Source organism: Pseudopodoces humilis, chromosome 3 (assembly GCF_049639895.1).
Source record: "Pseudopodoces humilis isolate 2021_Gansu_Grassland_sample_001 chromosome 3, ASM4963989v1, whole genome shotgun sequence".
Lineage (NCBI taxonomy): Eukaryota > Metazoa > Chordata > Aves > Passeriformes > Paridae > Pseudopodoces > Pseudopodoces humilis.
Genome location: NC_142202.1, coordinates 36,444,891 through 36,461,603, shown reverse-complemented (window position 1 = coordinate 36,461,603; position 16,713 = coordinate 36,444,891). Strand labels below are relative to the sequence as shown.

The window sequence follows — 16,713 nt, the reverse complement described above, 5'->3', positions numbered from 1 at the left end:
CACTTAAATATCAGTACAAAGACTGTAACAAAAATCACTGCTTAATTAAATTAAATCACTTAATTAAATTAATTAATTAATTTTCACAACTCATTTATATTTGTGAAGCGTTTGAAGGGAAATAGTTGGTAACCGGGAGTTTAGATGATGAATGCTAAATAAGGTAATCAGGTCATACTAAGTAATGGGTGTTAAAGAACCACCATTCATTGAGCATTATGCCTCTCCTGCCCTGAAAAAGAAGGTCCTGTGAAAGAAACCGATTACACCTTAATGCCTCAAGACAAGCCTTTTTTCTCTGCTTTCATGAAAAGCCTACTTTCATGATTACTATGTTTATTTGCAAAATGCAGGGACAATCACCTAATCAAGAACTTCACAATTATTTTTGAAGTCTGCAAAAATTAACCGACAATGAAAGCAATGAGATTATTTTCTTTTTTTAATTGAAACTCTTAGTACTTCTGGGTGGTACAGACTGAGCTGGTAACCTTACCTCTGCCTGGCTGGGACTTGAGTTGGGCACTCTTGGTGCGTGGTGGCTCAGGGCAGACAGACAAGCCAGGATAAGATGGATGGCCCCGATCTCCAGCGCCATCCGCCTCAGCAGCACTCCATCGTCAGTCGTCAGCGGGGTCGTGCTGAACAAACTGCGCAACACGTGGAAGGGCAGAGTTGGGAGCACGTTTGCTGAAGGAGACTGCAGGATATGACCTAGGTCGGAGAAGAAAAAGATCAAACCCACATTTTTTTTCAATAGTTCAATATAGCCCATTAATCTCTGCAATATACACAATTATAAACATACAGAAATCTACTAAGGATTTCAGCATTCACAAACAGTAAAGCTATCTAATACTATGTTTCTCTTCAAACTAAAATTTCATTATGAATAGAGTACAGAAGAAAGAGTATTTCTTGATTTTATTCATAGATTTAGTCAAGAACCAAATTTTAAAAATCTGATTTGCCATTTCCAGGGAGAAAACTGGTTCGGACTCTTTTTTTTTAGATACATATATATTTTTAGTCTTTCCAAATACAGCAAGGTAAAGAGTGCATGTGATCAGCTAATAGCAGCTCAGCTGACAAGCAGCAGTAGTTTATCATATGTTGGATTCTTTTTAGTATTCATGTGCCCTAAGTGTGAAATAATGCACTGACATAAACCAAGTTTCTATTGAAGTTGAATACATGATGAAATACTAATATAATTTTAATTGGATGAGTTGCACTTATGAATTTTGTGCTACAATTACTTAAAATTTTTAACCCCTTTGCCTTATGAGCAAAAATTTTCTTTTAAAAGCCACATTTCAAATAATGGAGTGACCTATTAATGCAACACAATCAGGTATGGGAAACTGTCTCAATTTTTTTCCTGTATTTAACAATACATTTCACATTCCTTCTCAGTGCTTACATAGACAATTGACAACTGGAGATGCTTCAAACAGTGAAAATACTTAAAAATAGCCAACTCTGTCCAGAAGTTTGCTTTCCATTTTAAATATCTTATTTTCTCCCTCATTCTTAAGAGTTTATCAGCTGTATCATCATCCAAAGATTTAAACAAATATGTCTGTATTTGTGTGTAGATGTATCTACACACACACACACACACATACAGACACATGTTAATTCATATCTATCTGATACTCTTTGCAAATGTAGTAACAAGAAGGAATCAAAAGTCCTCTGACTGGGATCTTCATAAATAAAACCAAAAACTTCTGGAAAATAACCCCATCTGATAGAATTCTATAACTGCAGGCATAGCCAAATCAAAAAAGAGAAAATCTAAACATCTGCACATTATTTATCTTTGCAGACAACTCTATCCATGTTTTAATCTATAAGCCATAAATTCATAATTGCAGCTCTTCATATTATGCAAGAAAGTAATGAGATTCTACATGTGTGAAAAGCTGCGTTTCAAACAAAAAAAAGAAGATATTAATGGTTTATACAGAAAACTAATGTGAATTACTGCTTACAACTGAACCCACATTTTGTAGAGTTGAATTTAGACATTTGGCTTATGGAAAAGAGAAATAGGCAGTTTAGTCCAGCTAAAACAAAGGCTATGAGGGAATGTAATTCCTGTCAACAAATACACTGGAGAAAGAAGAGCTATTGGCCACAAACTTCATATGAATAAATAGAGGCAGAAAATTAAAGCAGCCCCTACCCATCAAGAAAATTATGTTCTGGAATGGTATTCCAGTAGCAGTAGTGGCTGCACACACACAAAAAATGGAAAGCAACCCAAATTCTGAATGTCTCTTTATTAAAAAAAAAAAAAAAAAAAAAGAAAAAGGATATAAAAATTGCCTGCAGTAGTAAGGACTGCGAGTATGCTAGCAACTGCATATAGTTCTTTAGTTATTTACCACTCAAATTAGTTGGGTGTAAGCAGCTAGATTGAATTTTTACTGCCCAGTTTATTCTCATCTACTGTCCTGCACCTAAATACCAGAGAAATAAAAAGATAAGTAGAAGGGAGGGTAAACGAGATTCTTGGTTTTCCAGCTGGTCTTATGAGTTTCCATGCTGCATGCCAAGCTATATAATGCTAAATAGAGACTAACTTCTGATGATTGCAGAAAAATCAGCACTCTTTTCAAAGTCATAATCACAGAATTACGTAGGTTGGAAAAGACCCTTGAGATCATAAAGTTCAGCTGTAAACCTGACACTGCTCATGTACACCACTACACAATACCCATTGAAAGGAAATGCCTTAAATGTATGAAAACACGCTCTTTCTTCCATTTTTTTAAAACAGTAAGAAACACAAATATTAGAACTACATGTAGAATTCCAGGCTCATTTGCAAAGACACTGCAAAAAACAAATTTTTTCCTGGCTTGTGTCTATTCTTTGAAGAATATCCCATTTCTCCCTCTGAACTCACACTATCAAGGTAGAGCTTCTGTTTAGGCAATTTAATCACCATAATCTCTATATCTTACTCTCCTTTTCTAGAACAATATTATTCAGTGGTTTACTGTACATCTGTTGTATCTTTGGTCTTATCCATATTATTCTGCATTTGGTTGCAGAATTATAGGATAATTGCTCAATTAGTTGAGCATTTCCAGCTCATTCTATTATCATTCTGTCTGAATGCAGTCATCTTGACAGTGTCATTGTAGGTTTTATCAGTGCTTATTTTACAATTACTCTGACATGAGAACCCTTGAATACTGATGATTGTGATGAAACTTTGCCAGACAGAATTTAATAGAAACAACAGTTTTTCAAAGATGGCTGCAGCACACTTCTGCACAAACCAATTCTGATAAATTTCCATTCTGATATGACTTCCCAATATAAGCAATACAGTGCAAATAAATTTAAGTAAAATGATCTGTGATCTACAAAGAAAGGTAATAATTACAGCACATACTTCCTTCACCATCATCTGTAACTCCCAACACCAATCTCAACAGACACTGAGCATGTTTCCGTTCTTTTAGCAGCACCTCAGCATAGCCCGGGAGACGGAGAAATAAACCAAAGGCAGCCAAAGAGTGTGCAGGTATGGGAGACATAGTCTGGACTGTTGACTTGATCGGTGGAGGTTCTGCAGCAATTGTTTCTGGTGCTTCATACACCAATTCCCCTGATTGTTCAATGGTAACCCATTCAAACTGATCGCTGTCCTTCTGTTTTTCCTGTGTGGCCGATGTAACCACTGGAGTGCTCACCTTAACCAACAGAGAAACAAAGAAATTTGGCAGTCATTCAATTAAACACCTTAAAAAATTCCATTATACTAAGGATCCAAAAGACACGTAATCTAATGTAGGAGGACAATAAGGAAGTTATATGAAATACGGTACCATTTGAAGATACAGGGACCATGCTAAATGGCTGAAAAGGGCATACTTGTTGCATTTTCAATACAGTGCCAGAAAGCCATGCCTACACAAGCAAGCAAACATATTTTGCCAATTTAAAATCCTCAGTGAATGTGTGTTACTTAAATATAGAGGCATAAGAGACACAATTACTCTGAAGTAAATACAAAGATTAATTTATGTACCATACTGTTAAATAAGAAATGGCCCTTATATTTTTAACATTAAACACTGTGAATGTTAATATTTAATTTTTAAATACATATTGCAAAAAGAAGAAAAATTAATCATAATGCCTTTAAAAATTAAGAATAATTTCACGTATCTTCGCAGTTTTATAGCAACTCATGATCCTTCTGAGCTTTTGATTGATTTGGCAGGCTTTATTACTATTATACTCTTAACAGAAGTCTGTTTTATTACTAGTGGACTGTGCAGTCAAACATTATGATGGGAATCAGAGTTTAAGGAGGTAGGAGCTGTATAGTGCCCCAAGACACAATCAAACAATTTAAATGAAATTATGATACTGAGGTCCCTCTTATAATTAAATGTCACAGAGATTTCAGGCTTTCATGCTATCCAGATGAACTGATTTGATCATATTTAGAATTTTAGTACTTATCACCAGACTGATCTAAACTGGAAAAAATCAACATGAAAAGCCTTTACAGAAATTATCCAGAATACCAAATTCCTAATTTAAAATCCAAGCCATGTTTTATGGCATTGATTCCAATTATCTTCACATTAAGAGAATCAGAAGTACCAGTGACTTGGAGAAATATAAAAGTAAAATTAAATAATTAAGGGTCTAGAGAAATAATCAGACTTCACTCAGAATAGTCTGTTTGGTATTACTGCATATAATTTTTTTTATGGTTCACAGAATTCTTCTTCAGTATTTGAATATAAACATACATCTCAAACTAAGAAATTGTGAAAAGACAGTAAGTTCCCAGGACTATAGAAAAAGAAGGGAAAAAAAAGGAATGAAATTTCTCATGGTCTAAGTTACCTTTCACATGTTGCAAAATTCCATAGATCAGTTTTCTTCAATACAGAGTATGCATTATCCCTCTTGGAATCCATGATACAGTAACTGTTTATGTAAACACTTTTCCTTAAATTGTAATTTTTGATCTGCATTGGTACTAGACCTGGAAGGCCTTTGTAAAACTATTTACAAAGGATGCATACTAACTACCCAGTCTCACTATAGTGTTCCTCTGGGTTGCCATGATTTTACAGTCAGGGTATTGAATAGCACCCTTAATTCATGATTAATTCAGTTTCAAAGGGAGTAAATATTTTTTCCTGTTAGGAGTATCAGCCAAAAACTTCAAATATATCATTAAATAGAATCTGAAAAATTCACAGGTTATTTTTTCCCTTTTTAGCAATGTGTACTAAGAACAAGCCGAAGGAGTAATTCCACACTAATGCCACTATTGACACTTTTGAAATGCCTATCAGTGCATCCAGAGGAATTCTATATATAAGTATACAAATAATATATATTATTTCTTAATATAAATATAACAAATATAATACTGTTATTTAGAATAATAAAATTACATCATCTGCTTTGAGAACTGAAATTCACTAAACCATAAAAATATCTATGAGGGTACATTTGCATGAACAATTAAGTGATAAGCAAGTATGCCTTTATAGTACATCAGAAACTTTATTTTACTGCATCCTCCAAGATATTTTAGTGATAACAGAAGCAGTTTGCCCTGGTCCCACAAGGACACAGCTACTCAGACAGTCTTTGACATGGACAGGGAAGTACATGTACAGCTGGGCAGGACTGCGGAGCTATGCACTTACCTATTTTAAAGTAACTTGCTCACATAACTGAGAAGTTAAACTGAATCATAGAAAAATAAAAGGAAAATACTGTCCTTAAACAAGCATACAAAGTACTCTCAGCATGTTTTCTGACATTTATTTTTTCCACTCACTTGTTGAATTACGTCAGGATAAAGCATAGGGAGTCTCTCTGCAATAAGAGCCAATCCACCCATGCCTGCAAAAACTTGCAGTGGAGATTGAATGGGACAGGTTTCAAGAAGTGATTCATCTAGAACCGCATCCATACACTCATCCCCAGGACTGATGGCTTCATCTTCAGGGCAAGGTCCCAGTAAATCTGCATGCTCTACAAAAACACAAACATAAAAGAAATTAATACGTATCATCAACACTGTTTATTTCTTTGTCTTTGTTTAAAATTGAATTTCAAAAGTTTGGGTTCCTTCCCAAGCAAAGACTGAGCCAAGAACCTGAAATGAATACAAGAGTATCAGAAGAAAATGAAAGTGTTAGTGGTACCTTTTGCCCATGACAGCAGATTTGTGTCAAACTTGGCATTATTTATACAGGGCTACATGCTAATTGTTAGAATTTTATAGTTTATTAGAATTTGATCTATGGCTTCTAGACTTTCCGAATTTTGGAGTTATGGCACTTTTTAACACTTTCATCTAGAAGTTTAGTGTAGGTTTGTTATTCTCCAATAAAGAGTTTATAGCTGAAGAAATGAAAGATAACCTTACATTAGTTTTGCTTCTCATATCTCCTTTCCATGAGGTGTCAAAATGACCCTCTGTGAAAGCCATGAAAGTCAATTCTATTCTTCCTCATGAAAAAAGATCATGATCTGGATTCCTAATTTTCTACTTGCCTCCATCCTCCCAGTTTATGACTAAGCACCCTAATACCTTGTACAATAGACAAAAAAATGAATATTCTATGCACTTATGCACACAAGTATATACAGAATATACAGAACCCTACAGAATTCCTTATGATCAAGACAATAAATATTCTGTATATTTAATCTAAAAATCTGTTTTGCAGATTGTATTTTTAAGTAATGTAATGCAGGGTCCTCCAAGTCTTGACAGTACAGCCACATCAAAAGGCAGGAGAGATCAAATGGTCTTAGTATCTCTTCACTATGAACAGTGTGACACTCATGATAATCCTTGGGTATACTCCAAATATATAGCACAAATGTTATTATTTATTATATATACTTGTGAAAACACAGAAGCATATTAAAGAATAGCTTGTGCAGCCATCAAAACAAAGTTCTTATGAAAAAAATTTTAAACAGCAGACACTGTATCTTTTAACAGATACTTCATCTTTTAAAACTGTTTCCTCTCTAATTCGAAAGGGGATAGGAAACAGGTATTTCCCCATCCTAATTCTCAACTTTTAAACATGCAAGAAGCACCATGTTACAAGGACACCAACGATATGCTGTGGAGGATCCCACTGCTTTGGAAGAATATGATCAAAGTGTAAGATTTAATAAGCTTAAATCAGGGTAGAAATATGAACATCAATTCATCCTACTTCAAACAGACTATGAGAAGTCTGTCTGTCTGATGAAGTCTTTCATAGACAGACTAAGAAAAGGTCACAGATACTTTCAAAGTAGGATAATCCTTGTAAGAAAATGTCCAAATGTAACACTTTCAGTACATATGATTATGTACTTTCAATACATATGATTCAGTACATATGATACAGCTTTGATGTCTACTGTTCTAAAGGACACAGGCAGAAATCTCCTCTGTGGAAGTGCTCCTTTTCCCCACAGACAGTGAGTGAGGGCGTCACAAACTTGCTGGCATCAGCAAGGAACCAACCGCCTTGCACCAGACATATGGAGGATTCCACCTCCCTAGGCTGAACCTGATTTGCAAGTCAATTGCTTGCAATGGCATAAATTGACTGGACCACAAGAAATGTTAGATATCCTTCATAGCAATGGTTTTAATATAAAGATTTTGACAAAAAACCTCATCCCTCTGTTTTGCAGTGTAATAAGCTGTAAGCCTTCCCAAAGGAAGAAAGCAAGAAAATAGAAACACAGAGATACTGATAATACACAGAAAGCTGCTTCTCTGCAAAAGACACTTGAATCAGTGGGTAAGGCCATAGGCAGATCCTTTCATTGTGAGTGCAAATACATCCCAATATTCACTCAAGGAGTTACACTTAAGTATGCTTCTCAAGTCCTTGCTTTAGTTAATCATCTTACAATCCAATTTAAACCATTTCACCTCCACAAGTATTTTCCAAGTTTTCAGTGAAGCCATGCACTTCAGCTGTGGAAAACTGCTGATTTCAAAAAAGGCACTGAAGCACAGAAAAAAATGTTAATAAATTACACCTTTCCCCAGGTAGTAGTAAATGTAGCACCAGAGACACCATGTGAAGCTATAAAATCTATCCAGCATGGATGGTGTCAAAAAACCCACAGTCTACTTTAAGGTATTACATAAAGAATCACTGATACATAAGAACGATTTCTCTAGATATTACAAACTAGTCATGAAAAAGCAGTAGCTGTGACCTTCATTATTGCTGAGTAGTGATTGTGAATATAACTAATATTTTGCAGTACAGCACCACAGATCAATGGATTTGTAATGACAAACTCAAATTTTCAAAAGTATTTGACTCAAGTTGAAAATAAAAGTGCCCAGTAACTTAATGAAAGTTCAGAGAACCTTTATGTCTTCACACACAACTTTACTACTAAATTGAACCTTCTGTAATGATTTGAGTTTTATTCAAATAGTAAAATATTTACTGTATGTTTAGAATTAAATAAAGACCAGAACTAAAGAAAAGTATTATTTGAAAAAGATATGTCTCTCAATAGTATGAGATATATATATATATCCAGCCTTTGCATGAAATGAAATGAATTCATGAAACAAAATTTCATTAAGTTCTTATTTCAGACAAGATATCAAGAAAATTATAATTTTTTGAACACTTCTGTTTCTTATATTTTCTAGAAAGAGATTATCAAGTGAATAGTTATTAAAAAAGACACCCCTGTCTTAAAATAACTGAATTTTTAGCTTTGGAATTCCATGCTGCGGCAGCAGGCTGATGATCAGCATATCACAATTAGCTTAATTTCAAAGTCCCATTTCTCCAAATCTTGCCTAAAGGAATGATATAAAAACATTTCAAAACAGATTCCTGGGAGGGATCTCCTCCCTTTCCCTTCCCCAGCAAGTAGATAGCAAGCAATTGACAAAAGTATTATCAAGAAATATATCATATTAGAAAATGTTAATTGTTTTTAAAATCTGGAGTTCTAAGGCCTGCTTAGATGGTTTGAGAGAAATCCCCATTTTCAAAGCAGCATTTGGTGCTTAAGACACTGCAAAAAAAAATTCCACAGGCTTCTCTAACTCATAGGTTTCAAACAGCTTCTGTATTACTCAATCTGCCCTGGTTACCAGCACACTTACTAGAGGGAACTGATACACATGTCAAAAAATAATATATACTGTATCTACACAATCATAATTGTATCACATACAATATTACAATGAAAAAAGAAAAGTGAAACCAGCACAACCATATTGGAGCATCTTACAGATACAATTTAGGCAGGCAATGAATTTGTACTTTATCACTAAGTTTAGCTCTTGTCTAGAAAAGAATAGCTCAGGAAAATCATCCAAGAAATTATAGAAAACTGCTGTTTCTCATCAAGAAAATCAAAACCATTTTTGTCCAAAATAAAAATATTTTTAAAATGAGTATACCAAAAATGTAAGAACACTCACCTTTTTCTGTGTGAAGACGTTTAAATGAGTCTGTTTTTGATAAGCTTGGATCTGAGATTACTTTGGAACCAAGTTTAACTGTCAAATCGATTGATCGGTATCCTTGAGGGAGTTTGCGGTCATACAGCAGAGTCAGAAGCTGGGCAAGTGTCATTTCAGCTGGTAATGGCTGACCTAAACAACAATGGCATCAAGTCAGAGAGGAGAGTTCTGATCGGGTGATTTTAACATATGTATCCAGGTGCTGTTCATTACTTGCACCACAGGTACCAAGTAGATTAAATATCATCTGGCTCCAAACTAAGGCCTTAATTTTACCATTTGCTCTCTTGGGAAAAGGGGCCCCATCAGTTTGGAACCAATCATCAATAAGATCTATGCCAACACTCCCTAAGACTGTTCTGTGCTAGAGCACAAGCACTTGGCACATTTAACAAATGGCTAAGGCTGTAATTTGATGTGCATTTTAAGTGGGTACTGGCTGGCCCCCTATATTAAACACCACCTATGCATCATCCTTGAACTGTGGGAGCATAAAGGTATGTGTCACCAGAAGGTAAAATGGGCGGTATTAAAAAAAGTGGAAAACAAAGAAACTGGCAATTCTTTCTCAGGCCTACTAACCTCAAGCCTAGCTCACAACTCCTGTGTCAGGACAGCAAAACTCAGCAGAGAAAAATAAAAAAATAAAAAAATAGAAGGGCACTGCCAGGACTACTTTTCTCCACAGCAATGTAGACTTGAAATGCATATGCAATACAGTCCAAACTCATTACTCTAATTCAGATTTTGGCCACTTGGTTGATTGCAAATATGTTCTTCCCTGAAATTACAAGCTAATCTCAAGGCAGAAAAATTTTGCCTGATAACAAGTAGATTTACACATGAAATATTTTACAGTTGGATTACGTCCATTTCATTTTGACTGTATTTAATCACGTAAAACAACATCTAAGAGTTCCTTAGTAACAACCTGTTTCTTCAATTGAAGATTGTGTCTTAAGAAAAACAAAAAGCCTTGCTGTTGTTCAAGTAAGTTTTCTGCTCTTTTTTCCCCATGATTGATTTTCTTCACATGGCTTATTATTTCGTAACAGCTGTCTGCTGTGCAGCACACGACCAGATCACAAATACAGAATGGTTTACATGACCGTCACAAGACAGTCAACTTTTACCAGCTACATACTGAAAACAGGCACTAGGTTTCAATCTCATCTCTAAAATAGCAGTATCATAGATTATCCCGTGTTGGAAGTGACTCACAAGGAACAAAGCCCAGCTCTTGGCCCTACACAGGACAGCCCCAAGAGTCACACCATGTGCCTCAGAACGTTTTCCTAACACTTCTTGAACTGTCAGGATTGGCACTGTGACAACCTCCCTGGGGAGCCTGATCCAGTGCCCAGTCACCCTCCGGGTGAAGACCCTTTTTCTAATATCCAACCTAAACCCATCCTGACACAACTTCAGGCCATTCGCTCAGGTCCTGTCACTCATCACCAGAGAGAAGAGATCAGTGCCTGCTCCTCTTCCCCTCATGAGGAAGTTGTTAATGCTGCAAGGAGGTCTCCCCTCAGTCTCCTCCAGGCTGACCAAGAGACCTCAGCCATCCTTCATATGGCTTTCCCTCAAGGCCCTTCACTCTCTTCATTGATCTCTTCTGGACTATCTTTAATAGCTTTATGTCCTTACATTGTGTCACCCAAAACTGCCCCCAGAACTCAAGGTGAGGCTGCCCCAGTGCAGAACAGAGTGAGACAATCCCCTCCCTGGCCTGGTGGCGATGCTGTGCCTGATCTGCTTACCTTTTAGAAGAGCCTGTAACCATCCATCATCATACCAACCACAGGACTCATCCCACCAGGTTATGCTCATCAATTTTAGATATTTTAATCCAAGTATATGATCCTGCTAATTGCCAGAGGAAAGCCTCTAAACTGGTGCACTGGTACCAGTTGAGTTCTGCCATCCATGTGGAAGAAAACCTAAGTCACCTTTCAAACCCACCCTGCTTTCATTTGTGAGTGAAAGTAAAAGTGTTTTGAGAAAGTTTTTTAGGAACAAGGTACTAAACTTCAAGGGAGATCAATCTATCTGCTGCTTTTTTGAGCCGCTATGATGCTATAATGCTACATCAGCAGTTGCTGATGTTATAATTCTTTCCAGTTGAAAGTCGTCTACCAGCCCAGAAGGGCTCCACACTTCCAAGATGCTGATGCCCACTACAGCTGTAATAACTTCCTGATCACACAACAGCCACTGAAAAGACTGTAATTTTGATGTTTAAAATGTGTTATTAAAGTTACCTGGTAGTAGTTTATGGTACAGATGAAAGACTGGAACACTAATGGTCTTGCTGGAAGATTCTCCTCCTGAGGAAGAAGTACCAACTTTATCTGACATCACTCTTCCTCGCCTTGATGGTGGACGTGGAGGAGTGGATGAAACAGCTCTTTTTGACTGAGATTTCAAACCTAGTACAGAAGTAAAAAATTTTAAGATGTTCTAGTATTTAATACTTACAGTTAGCCAAGACACAACATACTCAAAATGTATCTTCAATGATAGAAAAATGTAAGAACTTTACCTCGCTGGCTAATTAAATACCAGAATAACATTTATTTATAAAAGATATTTGGATATAATACAAATATTTTTAGTTAAAAGGCTGTGTATTCTCCCAAGCCCCAAACATAAATCAAACCATAACTAGATGATAGCATGCATAAAAAAAGAAAAAGGTATTCCACTTCTGCTCTCGTTACAGAGAGTGTCTCACAATGGGCCCTACAGCAAAAGTTTTTAGGCTGTCTTTTCACCTGAAAGCAAGAAAGGCAAGATTTTCCATACTGACACACATTTCAGCACAGATTATAGATAATAACCACTTGTGTGGCCTACAAAGGTGACTTTAGCTGCAGTACTGACAGTACCACATGTGACGAAAGGTGTCTATATGCACTTTTCAAGTTCCCTGGCCTAAAACATTTGAAGTAAGCACTACATGAAAATTAGGAGGTACAATAGCTACATAAAACCTTACTGTTAGACAATTACTAATTTACCATTGTCCATGAGCTGCCACAAAACTAACAATATCCACACTTCTAATGCTGTAATACACTCTGGTTTCAGCTGATCGTTAGAAACAGCTCTAATGCGCAACACATTGTCCAATAATGTCAGTACACTAAACTAGCTTGCTACAGGAAGATCAGACTGCAAATACCATCTTCTCCCTCTATTAATTTTACTCATAGGTAAGAAGTTAAATACTTTTAACTTCTTGAGATTCTGAGGACACCAAAAAATCCTCAGAATATACAAAAAATTAATGACAAAAGAAGAAAATATTTAACAAACAGGTAAGTAAAAACAAATGCAAATGAAATAAGTTTATTGAAACTCTTACTGAATTGGAGAAAATTGGAAAAAACATCAAAAAAACCTGAAATCTTTTTCTTCTTAATAAAGAATGGGATATATCAGGCAGTAGGATGAGCAATGCAACTGGAATGACATGGCTGACAATGCTATGCCCTATCTTCAAGCTTGGCATATTTTTCTTTCTAGATTTATTTGTGCTTTAACCCTTTGCTTGGACTTATTAATATTTTAGATACTACTAAAACATGTTTAACTTGTTTAAGTGGCACCTACTGTAAATATCTTGTCAGATAAAGATGGTGTAATTAACATAGCTATGTTGTTTTAAATGTATACCAAGTTCAGTAAAAATGCTGCCCTATTCAACATTTGCGTTGTTACATCTACATCTAAAAACCTGAAATAAAAAGCTTAAGAAATATTGGTGCCAAAAGTCAAAGGAAATCAGCATCTCTGCTTCATGCTTCATCAAGTGTGAAAGAACTCGAGGTACCTCAACAATGGCAGAAAGCTAGATAGCAAGGGAGTAATTTGAAGTTCATTAATCAACTCCAGACGGAAAGACTAATGACTTCCACAGCCATCATCTGAACTATAACATTTGTGTACCACTGCAAAATTACTATGTTCAGTCTATACCCTCCAACAATATGTCTGCAGGAAAAGAGCTTACATGAAAGAGCACTGAAGTTCCACTCAGTTTATATAAACTGAATGCTTTGAAAGAAACTCCAGTATTTGTTGTTTCCAAGTGGAATAACGTGATTTTATGCCGACATCTCCATCTGACAGCTTTTAGCAGAGTACTGTTAGTTGTTAGGAAAAGTATGTGGATACCTTTTATTTCCAAAGCATAATTTGGGAAGAGAGGTGATTAAACTCTGTTGCACCAGCTACTGAAAAAGGTAGAAGCAATAACACCCTCCAAGGTCTAGGGGTGTCATTTAAAAATGCTGTAAAATTACAGCAACAGCATCCACGAAGATATCACACACACATATATTTAGGTGTACATATATTTGACAAATTTGTCGAAGTATAATCTACTAGAGGCAGCTGTTTCACCAGGAATCAATCTTTGCTGCGTAGCAGTTACATTACAATTGTAGTACTGGGTACGACAATCTTTCTAACCACTATTCATTAGTAATAAAATTATTGGTAGACATTTTCTTCTCCACACACTTTTAACACCTGAGAGATCCATTTTATAAAATATAGAAGAAAAAGACATACCAGAAGCAACAACAACGCTGTAATTGTCCTGAAATCCATTTTCTGCTTTAACTTTTTCTTTCTCTTCATAGTTCTTTTTTTCTTTATCCTCCTTCTGTTCATTAATTAGCTTAGCTGTAATACTGGGTGTATCTATATGGGGGTGGAGGGGACAAGGACAAATAAAGAGAGGAAGAAAAGCATTTCAAGACACTAAGTTGATTTTATTAGTTTCTAAGCTATTCTCAATTATTGTAGTGTCTCTAAGTGCCAACACAGACTGTAATAGTCTTGTCAATACCTATGAATTAAGGTATTACAGTAATTCTGTCCCCTTCTTCCCCCAAAACTCTGCTCTCTGGCCACTTAAACAGTTTTAAAACCATTACTTGATGAGTCAAGTGTTTTCACATTAAAAAACCTACTAAACCTCTGCAATCACCAAAAAATGAGATAAGCAAAAAATCCCTATTGAAACCCAAACCCAATGAACCAGAAAACCCATAAAAAATCTTGAAAAAAAAAACTCCAGCAAAAAAAATCCAACAAAAAAAGAAATTCCAAATTTTTTTTTTTTTTTTAAGGACAGCTGCAGATTTATTTAATTAGGCTCTTGTATTTGGGTCTGGGTATCTTTCCTTACATACTAATCCAATTTAGAACTGGTAAATTCTCTTCCTTTGAAATTGGAAGATGCCTAAAGTACATCACACAACCAAATCTTGAGCTGTTTGCTTCAGAGAACATTGGATTACTGCAGTTCAACCATTTTGGTTCCATCATTAGTGTAGATCACAACTCTCAGTAACTTATCTAATTTATTAAATCACTGATGATTGGTGACAATAGATGATTTCATACCCTGTATGGTACAACACTGGCACCAAAAAGGCCAAGTAATTCTCTAATTGCTTCTGAGTAGTAACTTGTTTCCACATAGCCACAGCAGCTTTAAGGTTTAACTAGACTCAAGACCTAGAAGTACCATCCAGCTACCTTTAACTGTGTGTCAGCAGTGGGTGAGGTCCTGAAAGGGATGTGGTTTGGTTGCTTGGAAATATACTGCCATTTGTGCCTGAAGATATTAGTTATGTCTGTGTTAGACAGCAGTGGAGACTAAAAAAATACACAGAGTGAAACTACTGCCACTTAGGACTCAACATTCACACACATACACACTCTACGTATACATCTGTGTGTATATATATAAATACACACACACACATATATATGCATGTACATGTACAAATACACACACATATGAATCTATCTATTAGACTGTGTATGTTTTTGGCTTTTTTTAAAAAAAAATCATCATTATTACTACTACTATTAATACTACTATGAAATTTCTGAGTTGGTATAGTTTTGTCCCATGGAATCAATGTCCACTTACTGCTGGGGAATTTAAAGAGCATTAATAAAATTATTAAAGAAGGTTAAGCAACGGTATTTTAACTACTCGGGCGATACCCAGATTTGTTGCTCAGTTCTTCTGACTCAAGCAGTAACTCAAGACTAAGGTGCATGAAATACAAAACAACTGGTACTCATCCAGGCAATCTTATCTGCTGTGTCCTGCACATTTTCTTCCTATGGTGAAGGGATGCAAGCAGCAGATCTATCTATGATTTTAAGACCCCTTTCTCCCCCTCTGTTTTTCTAAAAGCTGGGGGAAAAAATAAAAAACTAATATAGTTTTTGTGATTTATTTCTGCAGAAGTATGAAACTGTTAATTTGAGACATTAACAGCAGTTAAGAAAAAAGAAATTAACCCAGGGGACAGATTCTGACACAGGATCTTCATGACTTCCTATTTCTACCTCTGTCCGTCCCTTCTCTCTCTCACCCCAAACACACAGCTTGCTCCTCATTTCAAGCCTTCTTTACTCTGTCCTAACCACGGACCTCATGGAATGCCATACAAGAACCACAAAGACAAGGCATAACAATGCTGTAGCAAACCCTAAAGTAATGGTGCCCTATAAAGTCAGCACTTGACCATTTTCAATTACAGACATTACAGTTCACCACATCATCACATTCTCCTCTCCAGTCCTTATCAGCACTGGCTATCAAGCTGACAACAATACACCACCAAGGCAGCTACTCAGTACAGTTTATGTCACTGCTCAGTAACTGATCCCTACCTCGTATGAAGTGAACACCCCACCCATTACAGTAATGAGATCCTTGCACAGTTTGTGGTCAGAAAAACCTTAGTCACATTTCACACATGACTCTCTGGACAGTAAATAAATATAGAATTCTATCAGAAATAGTAAACGATTCCTTGATAAATAAGATACAAGCATTTAGCTAGGAATGGTTATTTTTCTATTAAAATCCTAAAACACATCTTGTCCTATCTAGTACTCTCTGCCAAATAACATTTTAGTACTCCTGTCAGCTTGTTAGGTATCATTTATTGTCCCAACGAATTTGTTAGTAATTTCAAGGTAAAAGTTTTCCATAGATATAAAAAAGCAATAGTTGCTTTTAACTGCATGAAGACCTGTCTCATAAATTGAAAGTTGACCTACACTGAGTTCCTAAAAAGTACACATTCAAGTAAACCTACATATAGGAGCATACATACCTAGTCAGATGAATGGGCAACCAAGTGCAT

The 16,713-nt window shown here is 35.9% G+C and overlaps 1 protein-coding gene across 4 annotated transcripts in view; it reads right to left on the bottom strand.

The window, feature by feature from the left end:
* BIRC6 (baculoviral IAP repeat containing 6) overlaps positions 1-16,713 on the bottom strand; it is a 174,982-nt gene that overhangs the window by 55,736 nt on the left and 102,533 nt on the right. For all 4 annotated transcript variants that reach the window (XM_014255965.2, XM_014255963.2, XM_014255964.2 and 1 more), the window contains 6 exons: positions 14,105-14,236; positions 11,788-11,955; positions 9,482-9,655; positions 5,837-6,033; positions 3,413-3,713; positions 497-714 (listed from right to left, as the gene is read on the bottom strand). In XM_014255965.2, coding sequence (XP_014111440.2) covers positions 497-714; positions 3,413-3,713; positions 5,837-6,033; positions 9,482-9,655; positions 11,788-11,955; positions 14,105-14,236 — 1,190 coding nt within the window. The remainder of the gene's footprint in view (positions 1-496; positions 715-3,412; positions 3,714-5,836; positions 6,034-9,481; positions 9,656-11,787; positions 11,956-14,104; positions 14,237-16,713) is intronic.